This window comes from Ostrinia furnacalis, unplaced genomic scaffold (assembly GCF_004193835.3).
Source record: "Ostrinia furnacalis isolate ACB-3 unplaced genomic scaffold, ASM419383v2 OfSCF0577, whole genome shotgun sequence".
Lineage (NCBI taxonomy): Eukaryota > Metazoa > Arthropoda > Insecta > Lepidoptera > Crambidae > Ostrinia > Ostrinia furnacalis.
Window position 1 is genome coordinate 229,387 of NW_021130816.1, and position 22,372 is coordinate 251,758.

General features: G+C 40.2%; 1 protein-coding gene across 4 annotated transcripts in view; it reads right to left on the bottom strand.

Annotated features, from left to right (window-relative positions):
* The window catches only part of LOC114366199 (uncharacterized), a 35,481-nt gene that overhangs the window by 2,395 nt on the left and 10,714 nt on the right, over positions 1-22,372 (bottom strand). Inside the window, exons 2-7 of one of the 4 annotated variants that reach the window (XM_028322982.1) lie at positions 12,320-12,487; positions 9,829-9,993; positions 9,004-9,105; positions 7,797-7,936; positions 7,194-7,313; positions 6,778-7,041 (exon numbers count right to left, since the gene is read on the bottom strand). In XM_028322982.1, coding sequence (XP_028178783.1) covers positions 6,984-7,041; positions 7,194-7,313; positions 7,797-7,936; positions 9,004-9,105; positions 9,829-9,993; positions 12,320-12,481 — 747 coding nt within the window. In that variant the 5' untranslated portion in view covers positions 12,482-12,487 and the 3' untranslated portion in view covers positions 6,778-6,983. Of the gene's footprint in view, positions 1-881; positions 984-1,387; positions 1,553-2,712; positions 2,899-6,777; positions 7,042-7,193; positions 7,314-7,796; positions 7,937-9,003; positions 9,106-9,828; positions 9,994-12,319; positions 12,488-22,372 lie in introns of those variants that run through there. The other 3 variants (XM_028322983.1, XM_028322980.1, XM_028322981.1) reach the window with 3 other exon arrangements.

Genomic DNA, 22,372 nt, shown 5'->3' on the forward strand with positions numbered 1-22,372 from the left:
TATGATGTCGCGTAAAATCGATATTATGGCGCGCATCCTAGACCTACAGTGCCCCGATTACGCTAATTTTTAACGTCTCCAATACAGACGCTTCGATTCTGCGATTGGTCAAAACAGCTGACGTCCGGGCACGTTGAAGATGAAAATTTTTAGCGTAATTGGGGCCCAGGGCTGGTACCGAAATACAAGTTGGGCTTTGAGCTAGGGTCCTACTGATACTACCTACTGAGTTCCTAATCTGTGTCACTCGGCTAGCCGATTATTTACCTAGCTACCTTAGGTAGGCTACGTATTATTACGTACTAGCTTTCCGCCCGCGGCTTCGCCCGCGTGGAATTTTGTCTGTCACAGAAAAACTTTATCGCGCGCGTCCCTGTTTCAAAAACCGGGATAAAAACTATCCTATGTTCTTTCCCGGGACTCAAACTATCTCTATGCCAAATTTCATCAAAATCGGTTGCGAGGTTTAAGCGGGAAAGCGTAACAGACAGACAGACAGACAGACAGACAGACAGACAGACAGACAGACAGACAGACAGACAGACAGAGTTACTTTCGCATTTATAATATTAGTTGGGATGGACTAGGAGGAAGTAAAGCCATACCTACTCGAACGCAGGTACAAAGTCCATAGTATAGCCATTTAAGCCGTTGAACCTTTATTACACCAATTAGCGAAACTGCGCGAAATCTGACTAATAAATCTGCGGTTTTTAATCAATTTCCTTAGTTAAAATATAGTTAGGTGGGCACGTATTGAACATTGTACCTATTTAGGTATCATTTATCTAATGGCTCCGCTTTTTGGTTATTTTTGTTAAGATTTGTTATATTTTTATTAATTTGTCATGTTTATATCACGAATAATGATGATGAATCACCTTTAAATTATGGTATACATCTTCACTGACTAATTTCGCCATTCCCTGTAGTCCTCCCAACTTCGGCTGCGAGAAAGCACCGACCACGACCAAAGCGTCAACCTTTAAAAATAAAATAACAAACATTAAAACCTTCAAGAAATTAATTAAGAATTAAAAATTCTGGTTTACCCTGAAATAACGTTTCAATTTATTAGTCTTTAATATCTAGACGACCTAGTAACGTCGCAGCGAAATGAATAACCTTGTTATACAGAATACAGTTTTTTATTTCTGTGCAGGTCAATTTAAAAAGCAATAAAATAAATTGGTTTGCATTTTGGTTTAGTGAGAATTCCTGACAAAATTTTATAACAAGGATGTATGTTTCTCCGGGGCCAGGATCAGTTCGAAGCTAGGGATCGACCGTCCTCCAATGCAAAGCGGAGGATTCTGCTAGGTATTGCGCAATATACTTAAATAATAGAATACGTAGGTGAATAATAATATAATATCTTATAGGATACCTTTGTTTCGCTTATGTTGTCACTCGGATAGCTCGCAGAGATCGCTGCGCTCGCATCGCTCGACACGCGGCGAACAATCTCGTCGCTCGCGGTGTGGACGTAGCAGCCGCGCAATTCCAGCTGTGTCTTCAGCTCTTTGCCTAATTCGTTTGTAGAGTTTGTTAACTGGAAACGAGAAAAATGAAAATATTATAATAACGTTATTGAACAAAAAAGTACAATTAAGTACTCGGTAGGTAGGTTTGCTTTATAGAGCAATTTTTCCTGTTGTTTTTGAAAATTGATAGGTAAATTAAGGAAAATGATGACTGACAAATCTTCCTTTTTATATTTTTACCATTGGTGTGTACTTTTGACTTTTTGAGTTACCTTTTGAGTAGAGCAGTAGGTACCTACTTAATACTGTCGTTTACACTTAGTTTTCCGAAAGAAGAAACGAATCGAGCATTTTAGGTTAATATCACCACAATTATTGCGTGCTATTCAATATACGAGTAGCTAAAGACAGATATTATTTTGTTTTACGACTGACCCTGTCCCTGTTGCATTGTGGGCAATACCTACACTGATGACGCCTAAATTGAAGTTTCTATGTAATATGAAATCTCATTTGCTTCTGGTATATTAGAGAGGGTCTTGCGTAGTGCAGACTTCTTCCTCGCGGAGTAGGTGAGGAGGGCCGAGGTGGCAAGCAGCAGGGAACCGTCCAGTTGGCCAACAGGCGCCACGCAGCGTCGCTCCTTCCACCATCAGTTCTATCTAGCATTAGTATACAGTTCCTTACCAAGACACTCCGGACTGGCCTCCGTGTCCTCTTGAGCCGGGCGACCTTCTTCCTCGCGGAGTTGGCGAGGAGGACCGAGGCAAGCAGCAGGGAGCCGTCCTTCAGTTGGCCAGCAGGCTCCACGCCAGCGACGCTTCTTCTACCATGTGTTCCATCTAGCGTTACAATTACAGTTCCTTACTAAGACACTCCGGACTGGCCTCCGTGTCCTCTTGAGTCGGGCCACCTTCTTCCTCGCGGAGTAGGCGAGAAGTGCCGAGGTGGAGAGCAGCAGGGAACCTCCAGTTGGCCAACAGGCACCACTCCAGTGTCGCTCCCTCCACCATCAGTTCTATCTAGCGTTACTACACAGTTCCTTACCAAGACACTCCGGACTAGCCTCCGTGTCCTCTTGAGCCGGGCCACCTTCTTCCTCGCGGAGTAGGCGAGAAGCGCCGAGGTGGAGAACAGCAGGGAACCGTCCAGTTGGCTAACAGGCACCACGCCAGCGACGCTCCCTCCACCATCAGTTCTATCTGGCGTTACTATTACAGTTCCTTACCAAGACACTCCGGACTGGCCTCCGTGTCCTCTTGAGCCGGGCGACCTTCTTCCTCGCAGAGTAGGCGAGGAGGGCCGAGGTGGCAAGCAGCAGGGAGCCGCCTTCCAGCGTGGCCAAAAGGCGCCATGCTAGCGACGCGCCACCCTCCACCATCTCTCCCATTGTGACCTGGGAGAATGAACCTTCGGTGTATTAGCTGTACCTACTGACACTATTTCTTGATACACAAAAGATAAAAAGTTAAGAAAAGCTACGGAAACATTGTTTCGTTTCACTCGGGTTACCTACGCCATATCGAATGACAAATGATCGAAAACCAAATTATCGAACGCCACCTTTTAAAAATGTAGCCTATGTATGACTACATGGTTTTATTTCATTTATCGGTGAAATATTAATTCGACGAAACCAACATGATGCTTATGCATCATGTTGGTTTTTTGTTCCGATCAATGGTTTTAGATTTTACAAAGTCAATAAAGACACATGATTAAAGCTATAAAATGTGATATCATCAAGGTACTTACATACGAGTACCTAGGTATCATCTTGATAAGGACATTGGCAATAAATATTTCCATTATTAACCTAACAAGTGTTTAAACCTGTATGTGCATGTAGAGACAATTATGCGTTATGTGCTATTTTGTAGGTACTACTAGTTATATTTGTAAGTACCAGCAGAGTACCAGGGATTATGTAATCATTTGTTTACATGACTGACTATGATATGGTCTTTGATTTAATCATATAATACTTAAGTAGGTACTTTTTTGTATGTGAATGTATAATCCTGTTAATGAACGTCCATATCAATAAGGTATTATGTCATCGATATTTGAGTTTCGTATTGTTTCGGGTTCACTGGGCCAAAGTTCAATCAAAGTAACTGGTAAACACTCGTATAAACAAAGTTTCTTGTAATACAGGTAGGTCCTAGGTACTAATATAAGTTGAGAGCGTTTTCTTATTTATTTACCTACTTATCTATACTTCTTATTAACAGTGTTGACCTTCCTATTTGACATACTGACATTGATGCTTGTAGTTTAAGGGGTTAAGACTCTGTCAAATCAAATCAAAATTATGTTTAGAACAATGGTGGCTGGTTTTACAACTGTATTTGTGGTTAAAACAAATTATTATGCAAATACCTAAGTGTCTCGGAATACACGCAACCTTCAATCAAAAGTTGAACAAAGTGTTCAGCATTGAAGGAATTTTTCAGTATAAAAGTATTTAATTAAAAGTATAACTGAAATCAAATGGCAGTGGGCGGGACACATTTATAGCTCGTAGAGATGATGGCCGCTGTGAGAAAAAAGTTCTTGAGTGGCGACCATGAGCCGGAAGACTAAGTGTGGGCAGGCCTCCCACTAGGTGGACCGACGATCTGGTGAAGGTCGCGGGAGGTGCCTTGATGCGGGCGGCGTAGGACCCGTCGTAGTGGAAATCTTTGGGGGAGGCCTTTGTCCAGCAGTGGACTACATTTGGCCGATACGAACGAACAAAGTTAGTCATAGTTCGCGTGACATAAGCATTGAAGGTTATCCACCGGCCCTTTAAAGTGAGTAGGCACTAGGCACGTTAAGGAAAATATCTTGCAGACAGTTATGCGATGTTTAAGTAGTGGATAATCGTTAATTAGAAATCACAATTACGAAGAACCTTGGTATCATATAAACCTTATGCATTAAGCATACCTAAATGCTACATAAAGACCGCCTTTTATCAAAACCGTAGAGTAGACGTGCATTTAAATGCATAATACGGAGTATTTGTTAAAAAAGAAACTACTGTAGGCGCGCGAGTTCATGTCCATCGGGGCCTTACTTAATTACTTATTACTTATACTTATACTTACTTATAAGTTGCAAAAAATATGGAATAAGTAGATACGGTTGACCTACTTAATTGGTAATAATTATCGATATCGACATTAGCATAATTAGTTAGGTAACAATACTACCGCATTCCTCAGGATGGACATGAACTCGCGCGCCTACTGTAGGTATGTTTAAGAATTACATAATTGTTAAGAAGCAATTTTAAAACTTATTCTTTGATCACTAAGCATCATCAAAGATTGTACAAAAAGGGAAAAGATCTATCTCTTGCGATCTACATAATAGACGATATTTTATACCTAGAGAATTCCATTGAACACGATATCCTGCTTAATTAACTACAAGAAATAGACACTTAGCTAGCAATTAGATCTACTTACTGCCATTTATCGATAAATGTTTTTAAACCGCTACAAGTAAAAAATTAGCTGCAATTTATGAAAATATCTATAATTTCCAATTATATTGCCTTATAGGTAATTCACCGTTCAATATAATGACTGATTTATCTTGCTATCTATGATCGACATATACTATCCGGTTCCTGTCCTACTGGAATACTAGCCAGAGGTTGCGGGTTCGGTTCCTGCATCATACAAATACTATGCAGAACAATTCAGTGGCCTAGTTCACGTATTTTGAGAGTCAAGATCTCGCTGACGTTTAGAAGTCGTCCCATTGAAAAACAGTTCTAAATCCGTATTCACAAGGGTCATTTCGATATAACGATTACTCGATAGAATCGCATTCAGCGATTTGTTGTCGTTGAAGTTTTGTTACGTGAATAAGGCTACAGGTATTTGACCACAATCGCACCTGATGTTAAGTGGGATTCAGTCTAGGACACCCTGCTGTAAGTGAAGTGCTAGGTATTTGTGTTGATGTACATTAATATCTTGTATTTACAAAAGAAATATCTTATTTTTATAAATATCCGTTGTCTGGTATTCATCTATAGGGCCTGAAGTTTATTACATAACCACTGTCGAACTATTTAATTTGCTTATTTGTGTTATGAGTTACGCAATGTTGTTGACTGCGCGTATTTTACATAAGTTTATAATAAACTGAACTAATGTGAACATATAACTGACCCTACCTTGACACTGTTTGTGAACTTGACTCGTGATCGACCTCAGAGCAAAGTAAATAGACGACGAACTTGAAGCAAATAAAAGATGCAGGTGCTAATAAAGGCGCGCGCGCACACGTTACTTTTGTCACCGTGACAAATGTCTCTCTAGATAAGAATAAGACCCGCCATACATGGGCAGCTCGAGCAGTTAACACCTTTGCTGCGGCAGTAACTTTCTAATACTTTCCATTCCTTCGGTACAAGGTCAGTAAACCTGGTATTAAAACTTACATTGTGGCGGCACAAGGCTTAAAGACCTTGTAATATTTAAGATATATTAATTTTATTTTTGGCGTCATGTCAATAGATATTGTGTTTTTTTTCTTTGAATATTAATAATAATGCATTTATTGACNTAACACGAATTTGAGGAAATAAAACAAAACCGCTAACATGACGCTTCAGATTCCCGCCAAGAAGTCAATCGGTAGTTTAAACTAAGGCTAGTGTACAAAGCATCCAAAGGCGCTGTAGTCGCGCTAGTAGCAGATTATTGCAGATTGATTTCAAAATAATCGATACTCATGAATTAACAGAAAAATTGCATTTTAATTTGGTTTGATTTTATCAAAAATCGTCAGAATAGTGCAACATTCTCCTGTTGCTAAAATTTGACGACATAAAACCAGTAGGCGTTCTACTGCTGCAGATACCTTAGATTTAGAGAATCTGACACCGAGTACACGTGGCAGGTATCGAAGATCAATTAACATACATTTTAAATTGTGTTATTAATTTGATTGATTTATTTTGTTTTTCAATAAGGTTTACATGTATTGTAAGTCTAGTTTATAAAAACTATTTACTGCTCAGTGTCCTGTAAAAACTTATTCATCATCATCATTTCAGCCATAGGACGTCCACTGCTGAACATAGGCCTCCCCCAATGCTTTCCATGTTGATCGATTGGTGTTCCTATCGAACATCTCGATTGTTTTATTTACGGAGTACTTAGTTAAGTAGTTTGGATCTAGGAGGGAAAGGAATAAAAACAAAATATCATAACAAAAATAATTAATATTTTATTCTAGAAACTTATTTATTACAATGTCTACAATATTGTAGGTAGGTGTAATCGGTGTGGTGTTTTCATGGAAAGAAGGTACTTAAATATTTATTTAATGAGCCCGTCACCTGCAAGATTCGTTGCATTTATTTAATTTCTGCATGTAAAAAAACCTTCTCCAATGATCTTGGTAAAGTCTCCGATTCTCTTTCATGGTAGGTGTTTAAAGTATCTTTTATTGTGAATATAACTGGTTATAACTGGTAACTGGCTACGAGGTAGATCAAGCGGCGATCTTCAACCATCGGCCGACGTATTCTCCAGCTTTGTTAGCTGCGTTTCTGTAAAAGAAAATGGGACAATGAGTCAGTAGATTTATAGGCTAATAATTTCCTTCACGTGGCGACAAAAGTTTGTAACCATTATGTAATTTATTGATAGTAAAGTATTTTTATTATAAATAACAGACTTATATAGTATAACTATATACTACCTTATAGAGAATCTAGAGGCAAGTGTAGCGTCGCCGCTAAACAGCAGTGCGTCCGTTACGCGTTCCGCCGCCGCAGCGGCGCTGTCGCATCGGCCTACCCACACCGCTTCGCAACGTGCACTGAAATTAGAAAAAGCTTATTTTAAACTTGCTTCTACTCACAGCTTCACCCGTAGATCAGTCAGACCGGTTTAGGAAGGGTGTGATGCTCCATAATACTTAATAAATAAAATGAGGTGTAACAGAATAGTTGGAATAAGTCCTTTTTCAATATAATGTGTACAATGTTAGTTTAATGCGTCATTGCATTCGATTTATGACCAGGCGCTGGCAGCTTCGCATTTTTTGAGATAATCATAAAGTTTCTAAAGCCCGGTCTGTAAGCACGTAGAATTTTGTCCAATGACCCCAAGCTACCCATCCTTATTGCTCGCGAGTAATTATGTTGCTGTCGCGCTCGCACACTCACTGCGGGCGTCCGTCGTACAGTCGCGACAGTAATATAATTACGCGCGAGCGATAAGGATGGGTAGCTTGAGGTCATTGGACAAAATTCTACGTGCTCGCAGACCAGACTATAGGTCTTTAGTAGATTTTTCGTACGTTTTAGCAACGTGATGGAGGTTCGCTCTAAGAACCGTGTCGAATGCGTCTTCAGCGCCGCTCGTACTTGCCGCTGCGCCCGCGCACGCCCAGGCCACGCAACCTCCGCGCGACACTAGCGCCGACAGGCCCTCAAGCAACTGAAATTACAAGCATCATAAAGCCAGCATGTCAAGGGTGCGATCATGCGATGAGTGACGATAGAAACTTTATAATCCTATCGAGGCATTTTACGAGAAACACGATAATGAAATATAAATTCGATAGGGATTATTAGGTGTCAGTTAGCAAGAGGCACCAAATCGCACAGTACTATAGAAAAAGAAACGAAAGCGTTTTGTCTAGACAGATATACCACAGAATATTAATAAGTATACTCTATACTTAACCTCCAGAATTCGAGAGTTACTACCAGCCGAGCTAAGATACGCGCCGTGATAATCTTATCGATGATTTTAGATGTCAAAAAATGTATGATATTGTCGCGTAAAATCGATATAATGGCGCGCATCCTAAACCTACAGGCACAGGGCAGCAAGCCGATACTGTTAAACGAAGGATGTGGTAGAGACGGAGTCTGTACATATATGCGGACTAGTTGAGCATTGGTTGGATAGGTCAGGATAAGGCTCAGCTACACCGGCTCCTGCCTCTGCTCAATAAGACGGAGATTGGTATATTTTTAGTGGGTCGCGACGCCTGACCACAGCGGGTATGCAACTCAATGCATTTTTACCACCTAAAATTAAAAATTAAAAAAAAGGTACCGAAATACAAGTCAGGCTTTACACTGTTTGAGCTAGGGTCCTACTGACTGATTACTACCTACCTACTGAGTTCCTAATCCGTGTCACTCGGCTGGTCAAGTATTATTTACCTACCTTAGGTAGGCTACCTATTATTACGTATGGACTAATAAGTAAAGCCATACCTACTCGAACGCAGGTACAAAGTCCATAGTATAGCCATTTAAGCCGTTGAACCTTTATTACACCAATTAGCGAAACTGCGCGAAATCTGGCTAATAAATATGCGGTTTATAAACAATTTCCTTAGTTAAAATATAGTTAGGTGGGCACGTATTGAACATTGTACCTATTTAGGTATCATTTATCTAATGGCTCCGTTTTAAGGTTATTTTTGTTGAGATTTGTTATATTTTTATTAATTTGTCATGTTTATATCACGAATGATGATAATGAATCACCTTTAAATTATGGTATACATCTTCACTGACTAATTTCGCCATTCCCTGTAGTCCTCCCAACTTCGGCTGCGAGAAAGCGCCGACCACAACCAACGCGTCAACCTTTAAAAATAAAATAACAAACATTAAAACCTTCAAGAAATTAATTAAGAATTAAAAATTCTGGTTTACCTTGAAATAACGTTTCAATTTATTAGTCTTTAATATCTAGACGACCTATTAACGTCGCAGCGAAATGAATAACCTTGTTATACAGAATACAGTTTTTTTATTTCTGTGCTGGTCAATTTAAAAAGTAATAAAATAAATTGGTTTGCATTTTGGTTTAGTGAGAATTCCTGACAAAATCCTTGTTTGATAACAAGGATGTATGTTTCTCCGAGGCCAGGATCAATAAATTATAGGAGGAGGTTCGAAGTCGAAGCTAGGATCGACCGCCCTCCAGTGCAAAGCGGAGGATTCTGGCTGCATTTCCTCGCTGGATAGCTAGGTATTGCGCAATATACTCAAATAATAGATAATGCGTAGGTGAATAATAATATAATATCTTATAGCAGTGTTTTTCAACCTGTAGCCTCTTTAGGGGGGTCGCGAGAGCTCGTAAAAACTACCTCAGTAAAAATCAGAGAAGTTTTAAAGCTAGATTTATTCGAAATCTAATTATGCAAATGCATAAATGTTGTATAGATTGAAGAATTCGGTCCCTACAACATCTTTGTAAAAGGCATGAAAAAAAAGCGAACGGTCAGGGGGTCGCAAAAATTTTTTTCATACTAGGGGGGTCGCGTCATGAAAAAGGTTGAAAAACACTGTCTTATAGGATACCTTTGTTTCGCTTATGTTGTCACTCGGATAGCTCGCAGAGATCGCTGCGCTCGCATCGCTCGACACGCGGCGAACAATCTCGTCGCTCGCGGTGTGGACGTAGCAGCCGCGCAATTCCAGCTGTGTCTTCAGCTCTTTGCCTAATTCGTTTGTAGAGTTTGTTAACTGGAAACGAGAAAAATGAAATATTATAATAACGTTATTGAACAAAAAAGTACAATTAAGTACTCGGTAGGTAGGTTTGCTTTATAGAGCAATTTTTCCTGTTGTTTTTGAAAATTGATAGGTAAATTAAGGAAAATGATGACTGACAAATCTTCCTTTTTATATTTTTACCATTAGATATTGGTGTGTAGGTACTTTTGACTTTTGAGTAACCTTTTGAGTAGAGCAGTACCTACTTAATACTGTCGTTTACACTTAGTTTAAAGAAGAAACGAATCGAGCATTTTAGGTTAATATCACCACAATTATTGCGTGGTGGTTGCTATTAAATATACGAGTAGCTAAAGACAGATATTATTTTATTTTACGACTGACCCTGTCCCTGTTGCATTGTGGGCAATACCTACACTGATGACGCCTAAATTGAAGTTTCTATGTGATGTGAAATCTCATTTGCTTCTGGTACATTAGAGAGCGTCGTGCGTAGTCCAGACTAAATGACCTGTTGATACCTAGTTTAATCTGATGTTAGGATCCTTACCAAGACACTCCGGATTGGCCTCCGTGTCCTCTTGAGCCGGGCCACCTTCTTCCTCGCGGAGTAGGCGAGAAGTGCCGAGGTGGAGAGCAGCAGGGAACCTCCAGTTGGCCAACAGGCACCACGCCAGCGACGCTCCCTCCACCATCAGTTCTATTTAGCGTTACTATACAGTTCCTTACCAAGACACTCCGGACTGGCCTCCGTGTCCTGGATCGTGACCCTGGACGAGATGAGCAGTCGAAAACGCGATATACGGGATTCGGTGATCGTATTTTGGCAGCAGCGTTGGGAGCAGGAGACCAAAGGTCGTGAGCTCTATCAGTTCTTCCCGGAGGTGGCTGGTAGGCTCAGCATGCGCTGGGTCCAACCGGACTATGTGACCTCGCAGATACTCACTGGACACGGGTGCTTCAATAAAAGGCTGAGCGACATGAAGCTGCGAGAGGGGAGTATGTGTGAGTGCGGCGAGAGTGAGGAGGACAGGCACCACGTTCTGTGGTACTGTCCCCTGTATGAAGACCTGCGGTGTGAGATGCTGAGTGGGATAGCGCTCTCGGAGGGCTACGGTCCTGCGTGGTACCCCGATCTAGTCAGCTCGGAGGCGAACTTCGCGCGGCTGCGAGGTTTCGCGCACGCGTGGCATAGGAGGCGGAACGGTCAGACGCCTAGCGGCCAGGCACCGGATGGTGCCAACGTGCCAGTAGAGTCCATGCCCCAGAAGGGGGAGAGTGGCAAGGGACAAATGGACAAAGATTAAAGAACTTGTAGAGAGTCAAGAATTGCGCGCGGTGGAGTGCAATCTGCCGTAGGCAGCCGCAATTCCGCGCGCATCTCTCAAGATTCGGCCACAATAACCACGAGGTTGGTATGGCCATGGGTGGTGGTGGGATTTGGCCTCCGTGTCCTCTTGAGCCAGGCCACCTTCTTCCTCGCGGAGTAGGCGAGAAGCGCCGAGGTGGAGAGCAGCAGAGAACCGTCCAGTTTCCAGTTAGCTAACAGGCGTCAGGCAGCGTCGCTCCCTCCACCATCAGTTCTATCTAGCGTTAATATTACAGTTCCTTACCAAGACACTCCGGACTGGCCTCCGTGTCCTCTTGAGCCGGGCCACCTTCTTCCTCGCGGAGTAGGCGAGAAGTGCCGAGGTGGAGAGCAGCAGGGAACCTCCGGTTGGCCAACAGGCACCACGCCAGCGACGCTCCCTCCACCATCAGTTCTATTTAGCGTTACTATTACAGTTCCTTACCAAGACACTCCGGACTGGCCTCCGTGTCCTCTTGAACCTGGCCACCTTCTTCCTCGCGGAGTAGGCAAGGAGGGCCGAGGCAAGCAGCAGGGAACCTCCAGTTGGCTAACAGGCGCCAGACAGCGTCGCTCCCTCCATCATCAGTTCTATCTAGCGTTACTATTACAGTTCCTTACCAAGACACTCCGGACTGGCCTCCGTGTCCTCTTGAGTCGGGCCACTTTTTTCCTCGCGGAGTAGGCGAGAAGTGCCGAGGTGGAGAGCAGCAGGGAACCTCCAGTTGGCCAATAGGCACCACGCCAGCGTCGCTCCCTCCACCATCAGTTCTATCTAGCGTTACTATTACAGTTCCTTACCAAGACACTCCGGACTGGCCTCCGTGTCCTCTTGAGCCGAGCGACCTTCTTCCTCGCGGAGTAGGCGAGAAGCGCCGAGGTGGAGAGCAGCAGGGGCCGTCCAGTTTCCAGTTAGCTAACAGGCGTCAGGCAGCGTCGCTCCCTCCATCATCAGTTCTATCTAGCGTTACTATTACAGTTCCTTACCAAGACACTCCGGACTGGCCTCCGTGTCCTCTTGAGCCGGGCGACCTTCTTCCTCGCGGAGTAGGCGAGGAGGGCCGAGGTGGCAAGCAGCAGGGAGCCGCCCTCCAGCGTGGCCAAAAGGCGCCATGCTAGCGACGCGCCACCCTCCACCATCTCTCCCATTGTGACCTGGGAGAATGAACCTTCGGTGTATTAGCTGTACCTACTGACACTATTTCTTGATACACAAAAGATAAAAAGTTAAGGAAAGCTACGGAAAAATTGTTTCGTTTCACTCCCTTTGGTGGTGGCCGCCCGCCACCTTTTAAAAATGTAGCCCTTGTACCCGGGCTTAAATTTTTTTCATACATGCTTTTATTTCATTTATCGGTGAAATATTCATTCGACGAAATAAGCATCATGTCGGTTTTTTATTCCAATCAATGGTTTTAGATTTTACAAAGTCAATAAAGACACATGATTAAAGCTATAACATGTGATATCATCTAGGTACGAGTACATACGAGTAGGTATCATCTCGATAAGGACATTGGCAATTTTCATTATTTACCTAACAAGTGTTTAAACCTGTATGTGCATGTAGAGACAATTATGCGTTATGTGCTATTTTGTAGGTACTAGTAATTTATTTTATAAGTACTAGGAATTGTGTAGCCACTTGTTTACATGACTATGGTATGGTCGTTGATTGAATCATTTACACTTAAGTACTTTTTTGTATGTGAATGTATTAATCCTATATGAACGTCCATATCAATAAGGTATTATGTCATCGATATTTGAGTTTCGTATTGTTTCGGGTTCACTGGGCCAAAGTTCGTTCGAAGTAACTGGTAAACACTTGTATAAAAACAGTTTCTTCTAATATATGTACCTAGTTAATAATATAAGGAGCGTTTTCTTATTTATTTACCTAATATTACTACTTATTTATTATCAGTGTTGACCTTCCTATTTGACATACTGACACTGATGCTTGTGGTTTAAAGGCCTTTACGTTACGTACGACTCCGTCAAATCAAAATTAAGTTTAGAACAATGGTGGCTGGTTTTACAACTGTATTTGTGGTTAAAACAAATTAATATGCAAATACCTAAGTGTCTAATATTACTGAGTACTCTCTGAATACTCGCAATCAAAAGTTATGAACAAATTTTTCAGCATTGAAGGTGAATTTTTCGGTATAAAAGTAGCTACTTATAATTTCATAAAGTATAACTAAAATCCAGTGACAGTGGGCGGGACATCTAGCTCCTAGATGGCCGCTGGGGCAGAAAAGTTCTCGAGTGGCGACCATGAGCCGGAAGACTAAGTGTGGGCAGGCCTCCCACTAGGTGGACCGACGATCTGGTGGAGGTCGCGGGAGGTGCCTGGATGCGGGCGGCGCAGGACCGGCCGTAGTGGAAATCTTTGGGGGAGGCTTTTGTCCAGCAGTGGACATCATTTGGCCGATACCAACGAACGAAGTTAGTCATAGTTCGCGTGACATAAGCATTGAAGGTTATCCACCGGCCCTTTAAAGTGAGTAGGCACGTTAAGGAAAATATCTTGCAGACAGTTATTATGCGATGTTTAGTGGATAATCGCTAATTAGAAATCACAATTACGAAGAACCTTGGTATCATATAAACCTTATGCATTAAGCATACCTAAATGCTACATAAAGACCGCCTTTTATCAAAACCGTAGAGTAGACGTGCATTTAAATGCATAATACGGAGTATTTGTTAAAAAAGAAACTAGGTAGGTAAGTTAAGAATTACATAATTGTTAAGAAGCAATTTTAAAACTTATTCTTTGATCACTAAGCATCATCAAAGATTGTACACAAAGGAAAAATATGTATCTCTTGCGATCTACATATAGACGATATTTTATACCTAGAGACTTCCATTGAACACGATATCCTGTATAATTAACTACAAGAAATACATATATGTATCAATGGAAGTCTCTAGGTATAAAATATCGTCTATATGAAGATCGCAAGAGATACAAAGTATATAATTATGTCATATACTCTTAGCTAGCAATTAGATCTACTTACTGCCATTTATCGATAAATGTTTTTAAACCGCTACAAGTAAAAAATTAGCTGCAATTTATGAAAATATCTATAATTTTCAATTATATTGCCTTATAGGTAATTCACCGTTCAATATAATGACTGATTTATCTTGCTATCTATGATCGACATATACTATCCGGTTCCTGTCCTACTGGAATACTAGCCAGAGGTTGCGGGTTCGGTTCCTGCATCATACAAATACTATGCAGAACAATTCAGTGGCCTAATTCACGTATTTTGACAGTCAAGATCTCGCTGACGTTTAAAAGTCGTCCCATTGAAAAACAGTTCTAAATCCGTATTCACAAGGGTCATTTCGATATAACGATTACTCGATAGAATCGCATTCAGCGATTTGTTGTCGTTGAAGTTTTGTTACGTGAATAAGGCTACAGGTATTTGACCACAATCGCACCTGATGTTATGTGGGATTCAGTCTAGGACATACTGCTGTAAGTGAAGTGTTTGTGTTGATGTATATTAATACTATGTATTTATAAAAGAAATATCTTATGTCAGTACATAGTCAAGTAATTTTTATAAAAATCAGTTGTCTGGTATTCATCCATAGAGCCCGAAGTTTATTACATAACCAATGTGGAACCATTTGCTTTGTGTTATGAATTACGCAATATTGTTGACTGCGCGTATTTTACATAAGTTTATAATAAACTGAACTAATGTGAACATATAACTGACCCTACCTTGACACTGTTTGTGAACTTGACTCGTGATCGACCTCAGAGTAAAGTAAATAGACGACGAACTTGAAGCAAATAAAAGATGCAGGTGCTAATAAAGGCGCGCGCGCACACGTTACTTTTGTCACCGTGACAATATGTCTCTCTAGATCAGCGGTTCCCGAAAGATGGTCCGCGGAACCCTGGGGTTCCGTGGAAAGGCCGCAAGGGTTCCGTAAAAAATATTATCCCACGTTTCGTGACCGACGTTGTTCGCTCGCACCGACTTGTTTACGCACAAGGGAGGGGCAGGGCGTGCGGGCGGAGTAGTACGGGGGTTCCGCTAGGAAAAGTATAATCAATTAGGGTTCTTTGGCAAAAAAAAAATTGGGAAACCCTGCTCTAGATAAGAATAAGGCCCGCCATACATGGGCAGCTCGAGCAGTTAGCCAATGATAATATACACGGACCGCTCGAGCAGTTGCAACTGCTCGAGCGGTTCGTGTATGTGCGTCCATAGAACTCTGCAGTTCACTGTGCAAGTGTGAAGCTGTCGACCCTGACTGCTTCAAGCGGTCCGTGTATTGCCGGCCTAAGTACTACATTGTCTCTGTGAACTGTCACGGTGAAATAAAGTCATACGCGCGCGCCTTAGATAAGATAAGACAAGACAAGACAAGACAAGACAAGACAAGACAAGACAAGACAAGACAAGACAAGACAAGACAAGACAAGACAAGACAAGACAAGACAAGACAAGACAAGACAAGACAAGACAAGACAAGACAAGACAAGACAAGACAAGACAAGACAAGACAAGACAAGACAAGACAAGACAAGACAAGACAAGACAAGACAAGACAAGACAAGACAAGACAAGACAAGACAAGACAAGACAAGACAAGACAAGACAAGACAAGACAAGACAAGACAAGACAAGACAAGACAAGACAAGACAAGACAAGACAAGACAAGACAAGACAAGACAAGATAATTTATTTATTTGCTTAAAACATTGTATACATAATTAAATATCGGTGTTACATGTTGAAATGTGCTCATGTTCTGCTTCATCAAAGAATTTATGAGTTCCTTTTCTCATCTGTTTTTAAGATATAGATGCTGAAGCTTAAAAATATAGATTACCGATCATGAAAGTTGGCAATAAAGCCGAAACAATAAGTTCAACTTTCTGTGATTAATATTTCGATATTCAATATACTAGTTATTCTTTGTTAGGTTGTATAGTCTTAAAAGAACCTAGATTAAGTTTTTTTGTGTCTTTAATACAACCCTGAAGACTTCACGTCACGTGAAGACATTTTCACGCATTTCCTAGGTAAGCTCCCTCTGTGCATAGATCTGCATTCGTAGGGAGAGATTGTTATGAAGAACAATTCGTTATTTACTAGAATAACAGTAGTTAATTCCCTTCCATTGAATCACTTTTAGTGTAATAAAAAATCGAAATAATGTTCGGTCACAAAAATGCTGTACACATATGAATGAAGAAAAAATGTCATGACCATACCTTATAGTATTGCTCACTGTTATTTTACTTAACCTTGCCAACCTTGCTATAGTTTATCTTCAGAGTATCTGAGTTTTAAGATGACAAATGTAAATACTCCATGTTGCAAAGATTACACAAACGAAAAAATATTAGTCAAACGAGTACATAAATGTGGTCGTAAAATGTGACCAGTAGATTTCTAGATTAAACAGAGGTTGCTTTTATGCAACTTCTACAATGACATCAAGTGCAATACTTGTGCTAAAAACCAGTAAATCTTCTGATTACTTATATCAGAAGTCAGTTCACGAAGTCTATGAATAACTAGCGGCCGCCCGCGACTTCGTACGCGTGGATCCCGTTTTACCCCCTTAGGGGTGGAGTTTCATAAAATCCTTTCTTAGCAGATGCCTACGTCATAACATCTACTGTATGCCAAATTTCAGCCTGATCCGTCCAGTGGTTTGGGCTGTGCGTTGATAGATCACTATGTCAGTCAGTCACCTTTGAGTCATATATATTTGGATAGACTTAATTTCTTTCAATATAAAGCAACTGATAATAGATATTGATTAAAATTGCAAACAAAAACTCGAATACTTTAGTTCACTACTTAAAATCTAACTGAAATACCAGTGTAATTTGGAATTTTAATCAATATCTATTTTAATCAGTAGTACCTAGTACTTGATACTGAAAGAAATTACTTAATTGATAAAATCAATAAGTAGAAATTCTGCGTATTTAGAAGGAAAACAAATAATTTTGAACAAACGTAAAAGTTTCAAATGTAGGAACTGACGCGTTGATGTCTTTTTGTCTCGAGTTTGCTGATAAGTAATAATTTGTATGTTTTAATTAAGAAATCACAGTTGTTAAGTTTTGCTATAAACGGGTAAAGGTTCGGACAAACCAACGCGTGCAGCGATGGCGATGGCGATGACGACCACTGCGCGTGCAAAAGTTGTTTCACACTGCCGCGACCGCGATGGCGATCACTGCGCGTGCAGGTTGTCACTGTCACCACAACTGTCACGCATATTGTCACTTTCGCTTATTGTCAATCACGCCTATTCGGCAAAATAGAAACTGAATTAAATGATTTGTTTGAAGCTTTTGATGCAATTGAGACAGTGGAAACACTTTTTCACTCAAGTTTATTCAGGCGGCCATATACCTATTATAGAATGAGACAGGATTACATGCGGTATAGGTAGTAGGTATTGGTATTGGTTACTCATAACCAAGCTATATTTCTGGCTTCGTTTGTAGTCCCTAGAGCCCTAACAATACCTTTTAATTAGATTTAAAGAAAGGTTTGATAGGAACGAGGACTGCACTAAGGCTTTATTGGCCTCAGTGGGGGAAATGAAACACAACGCGGACGGTTGATATCTGGTTTTTTACTGTTATGCTATTGCTATATACAAGATTTACATAATGTACACAATTCAATGTGTCCAGTCCAATGTGCCGTCGGTGTAGAGTGCCTACGGTGCACGTTCGTTCAGGGTCCATGGGCCAGTCGGCTAGTCGTGGTCGATGCTGACGTGCTCGTACAGTGTCCTTGTGGGCAAGTAAGATTATAATATAAATACCAATTCATCTTTTTCTTTGAGGGAAAAAATTTGCCCCCATTACCTTTTACCATTGTCGTTCTTATCGTTAAATCGCACAAAACTACACAGAACTCAACAAAACATCTATCAAAATCAATTTTCATTTTCATTTTTGGTGCAACAGTCATCTTGACATTTACTTTTTTTAAGGCAAAGGAATTACATTAAGCACCCAAACCACAGAGTACATAATAGTCCAAATATCTTTTTTGTCTTTAATAATAACTCAAAAATACAAAAAGACATCAGTTTTGGTCAACTAGGTATTTTCTAGTGGCACTACATTAATGACTGAGACGTTTGATGACTCTAATTAGGTTTTTATTTATGGCATACTTAGAATTGCTCTAGGGCCTTTGAGAAAGCTGCAGACATGAACATTCTCAATTATTTTGTTCTGCAGATAATATCCCAATTTTATTTATGAAGTTGAAGAAGCAGGTTCTCGAGAAAACTAGAATAATTTGTTTATTACTCATAAATAAATTCTGATATAGATGACCCACGCTGAACTGTCCCACCAAACTCAATGACAGGGGGACGCTACCATCGTTCAACTATTGGTTTCCAACATGGCAAAAATTGTAACTAGCGATCCGGTATTGACGGTGGCGCCCCACTGTCAATGTCATGCATAGGACAGTTCAGTATTTTGGAACTATATTGATACTTTATTCTAAAACCTTTTTTATTATTCAAGTAGGTCAGACTAGTGGTATGTTATGATTATAATCATTTTTAATTGTGTAAAAACTTTTTAACAGATCCTACTTACTATTTATTACATCGATTTTAAAAAACAGAAACGTCACAGTGACAAATGTCGCGATGTTCGATGATCGCTGCGTGCAGACGCTGCATAGATCGCCGCGACCAATGACAGGACGCGTTGATGTGAACACATCGCTACAAATTCATACACGCTGTCTGGTCGCCATCGCCATCGTCATCGTGCACGCCGGCTGCACGCGTTGGTCTGGTCTAACCTTAAGGACGGTCGCGTTCAATCCAAGTTCAAAAATAATAATAATCATCATCATCATAATTTCAGCCATAGGACGTCCACTGCTGAACATAGGTCTCCCCCAATGCTTTCCATGTTGATCGATTGGTAGCGGCCTGCGTCCAGTGCTTCCCTGCTACCTTTACGATGTCGTCGGTCCACCTTGTAGGTGGACGTCCCACGCTGCGTTTTCCTTTACGCGGCCTCCTGTCCATTCCAGAACCTTTCTGCCCCATCGACCGTCAGTTCTGCGTACTATGTGCCCTGCCCATTGCCACTTCAGCTTGCTAATCCGTCGGGCTATGTCTGCGACTTTGGTTCGTTTACGGATCTCCAAATTATCAAAAATAATTCCTGGTCAGAATAAAAAGGTGAAGAGTCCTAGGAAATGATTTAGTTTCCTCAAATGATGAGATCAACATGATGTGCTATGGGGCCACAGTTCCAGCTACCCATATTCGGTCATGTCGTCTCGTTATATCGCAAAGAATCACACTTTAACAAATAAAGAAATTTTGACTTTAACGTTGTGTTCCAGTAGTTTATTGTACTGTTGCTAGATAAAAACGTAGCACGATACCTACGACGCACAGTAGTCGCAAACTGTGTAATACCAAAGGCATTTTCTGTGCATAATCGCTAATCCCTGCAAAACGACGTTTCAAATGATAGACCGAGTACGTTAATAGCTGGCAGAGGCTCAATCAGGTGCACAATGCAATTCGCGTGCACCGATGCAGGCGCATAATGATGGGCAGTCGGAGTTATTAATCGCTTGCCTTGGAATCGGGTGGTGTTTAACAACGTACTACTTCTGTGTAACTGACAATCTTTGCGATACTCGGCTAAATAATACGATTTTGATGCGATTAGGTTACCTGCAATTGTTCTTGGTATCAATATAAATACTTATGTATACATAGTAGGTACTATGTTGTCAATATACAAGTGTAGATATACAGATACTCGTATAAGGCCCGATTTCCACAGAAGCAGAGCGGCACAGGGAAGTGTCTTGAATTACCAATCATATTTCCTGGTTTCCTGTATAATGAAATGTTATTGGTTATTCGAAACACTTCTCCGCTTCGCTTCTCCTTGGTGGAAATCGGGCCTAAAAATGGCAGTGATGCTCATCAAAATGAATCCTTTTTAAAAACATATAATAACGAAAAAAGAAGAACAAAAATTCTCGAATAAGTTTGTTCGTGTTCATTATCATAATGGGTGGTTTCAATATTGCAACATCAGTAGCCAAAATAACGTCTTGAAAGGAAGGAAATTGCGTACTGTAGAGTTTGTCGTAAGAATTAATAAATTTTATTTTAATTAGCGTGTCTCTGTAACGATACATTATGTCAGACTATAAAAATATTATGCCGGTTTTATACAACCTTGACCGAGAATCAAATTTAAAAAAACATGTCGCCCATACACGTGTATTTACACGTGTTTTTTGCCAATTTGGTGACCCTGGTGCAATAACAGAATGCACGAGAACCTTCCAATATCCTCGGTTTGATCGACATTTTGCAATGTTTTGCATATCCTATAAAAATTGATAACATGTTGAGCTATTTTTGACCTTGTTAAAATTGATCTACGTTTAAATTAAGGTTTATTAGTTATTTAATTAAATTATAAATAACTTGAATAAATTGTAAATGACCTTAGGCAGTTCGATATTTTGAAGTTATTTATAATTTTCAAATTCTAATGTGTTTTGGTATATACCTTCTGAATAGAAAAGAAAGAGTTATGTAAAGAATATTAGAAACTAAATATTGTAGATAATTATGCAGTAAAGAAAACCCGGCCAAGTGCGAGTCGAACTCGTGCACCGAGAATTCCGTACAAACTTGTAGGCATGTAAACAGTTTGTTTCTGAAATTAAGATTTTCAAGTATAACAACATAAAAAGTATTAAAAATCTCTTTAGCTTGTGCCAATGACGCCATTTCATGCGATAACCCCATGTCACGGTTAACTCAATTCAAAATTTAGACCGCCATTCGTTGCATTTAAAGACCTATTTTTTTATGATTTAACTAAAATGTATAGTTTTAAGATTTTTCGATATACTTAGTAGGTACCTACTTATAATATAAGACAGTATTACTTGTTTACCTTTCACAGTTCTAGGTCAACGGAATATACCCTATATTTGATTCCCTTGAGAGTAAGTATCGAAATATTACGTTTTGGCGGTGTAAACAATTTTTACGTTATCTTAAGAAATATAAAATTTTCCACAAATTCTGTTGATGCGCGATGATCACACCACTTTGAACCGGTTAATTTAAAATTCAATTATAAAGTTATGAAATTGTGGTAGGTCAGTTATCTATACTAAAATTATAAATGCGAAAGTAACTCTGTCTGTCTGTCTTGCTTTCACGCCTAAACCACTGAACCGATTTTGAAGAAATTTGGCATAGAGATAGTTTGAGTCCCGGGAAAGGACATAGGATAGTTTTTATCCCGGTTTTTGAAACAGGGACGCGCGCGATATTGTTTTTCTGTGACAGACAAAATTCCACGCGGGCGAAGCCGCGGGCGGTAAGCTAGTTGGTTATATGATTAGTTACATGATATTTCACCATAACGTTATTCTCAGTATGCCCATATAATATGACCTTCATATATGTTTAGCTTTCATTATTCAAATTAAAAATAGCTGTAATCTATTTTTGTAGAGCCTGTTTTTTTGTGAACGGAAGCTGGGCTATGTGCGAATAAGATTTCATACAAAATAGGCACACACATAGTTAAATAAAAAACAATTACATTTTTATGAAAATCGGGATTGCTACGTAACGTATGGCATTATACTATGACGTCGGTCGGTGCCATATTCAGTATCTTAAAGGGCGCTTTGATATTAGGCATTTTGAAACGGACGTTTAGTCGTCCGTTTGCAGTACCACAAACGGAAAATCGTATGACAACAGCTTTGGAATAAAAATTACAACAATTAACGGTTAGTGTGCAATATTGCAAACGCACGACTAATTTGAAAGCGCCTAAAGTAAATTATGTTATTATTTTATCTAAACAAAATGTCAATAATGTTTTTATGGTTTACTGAAATACGAAAATAAGTGACGACAATTAAATTATGTCAAGTGAAAATTAACAACAAAATGGCTATGCATTCGTTATGCTTGCT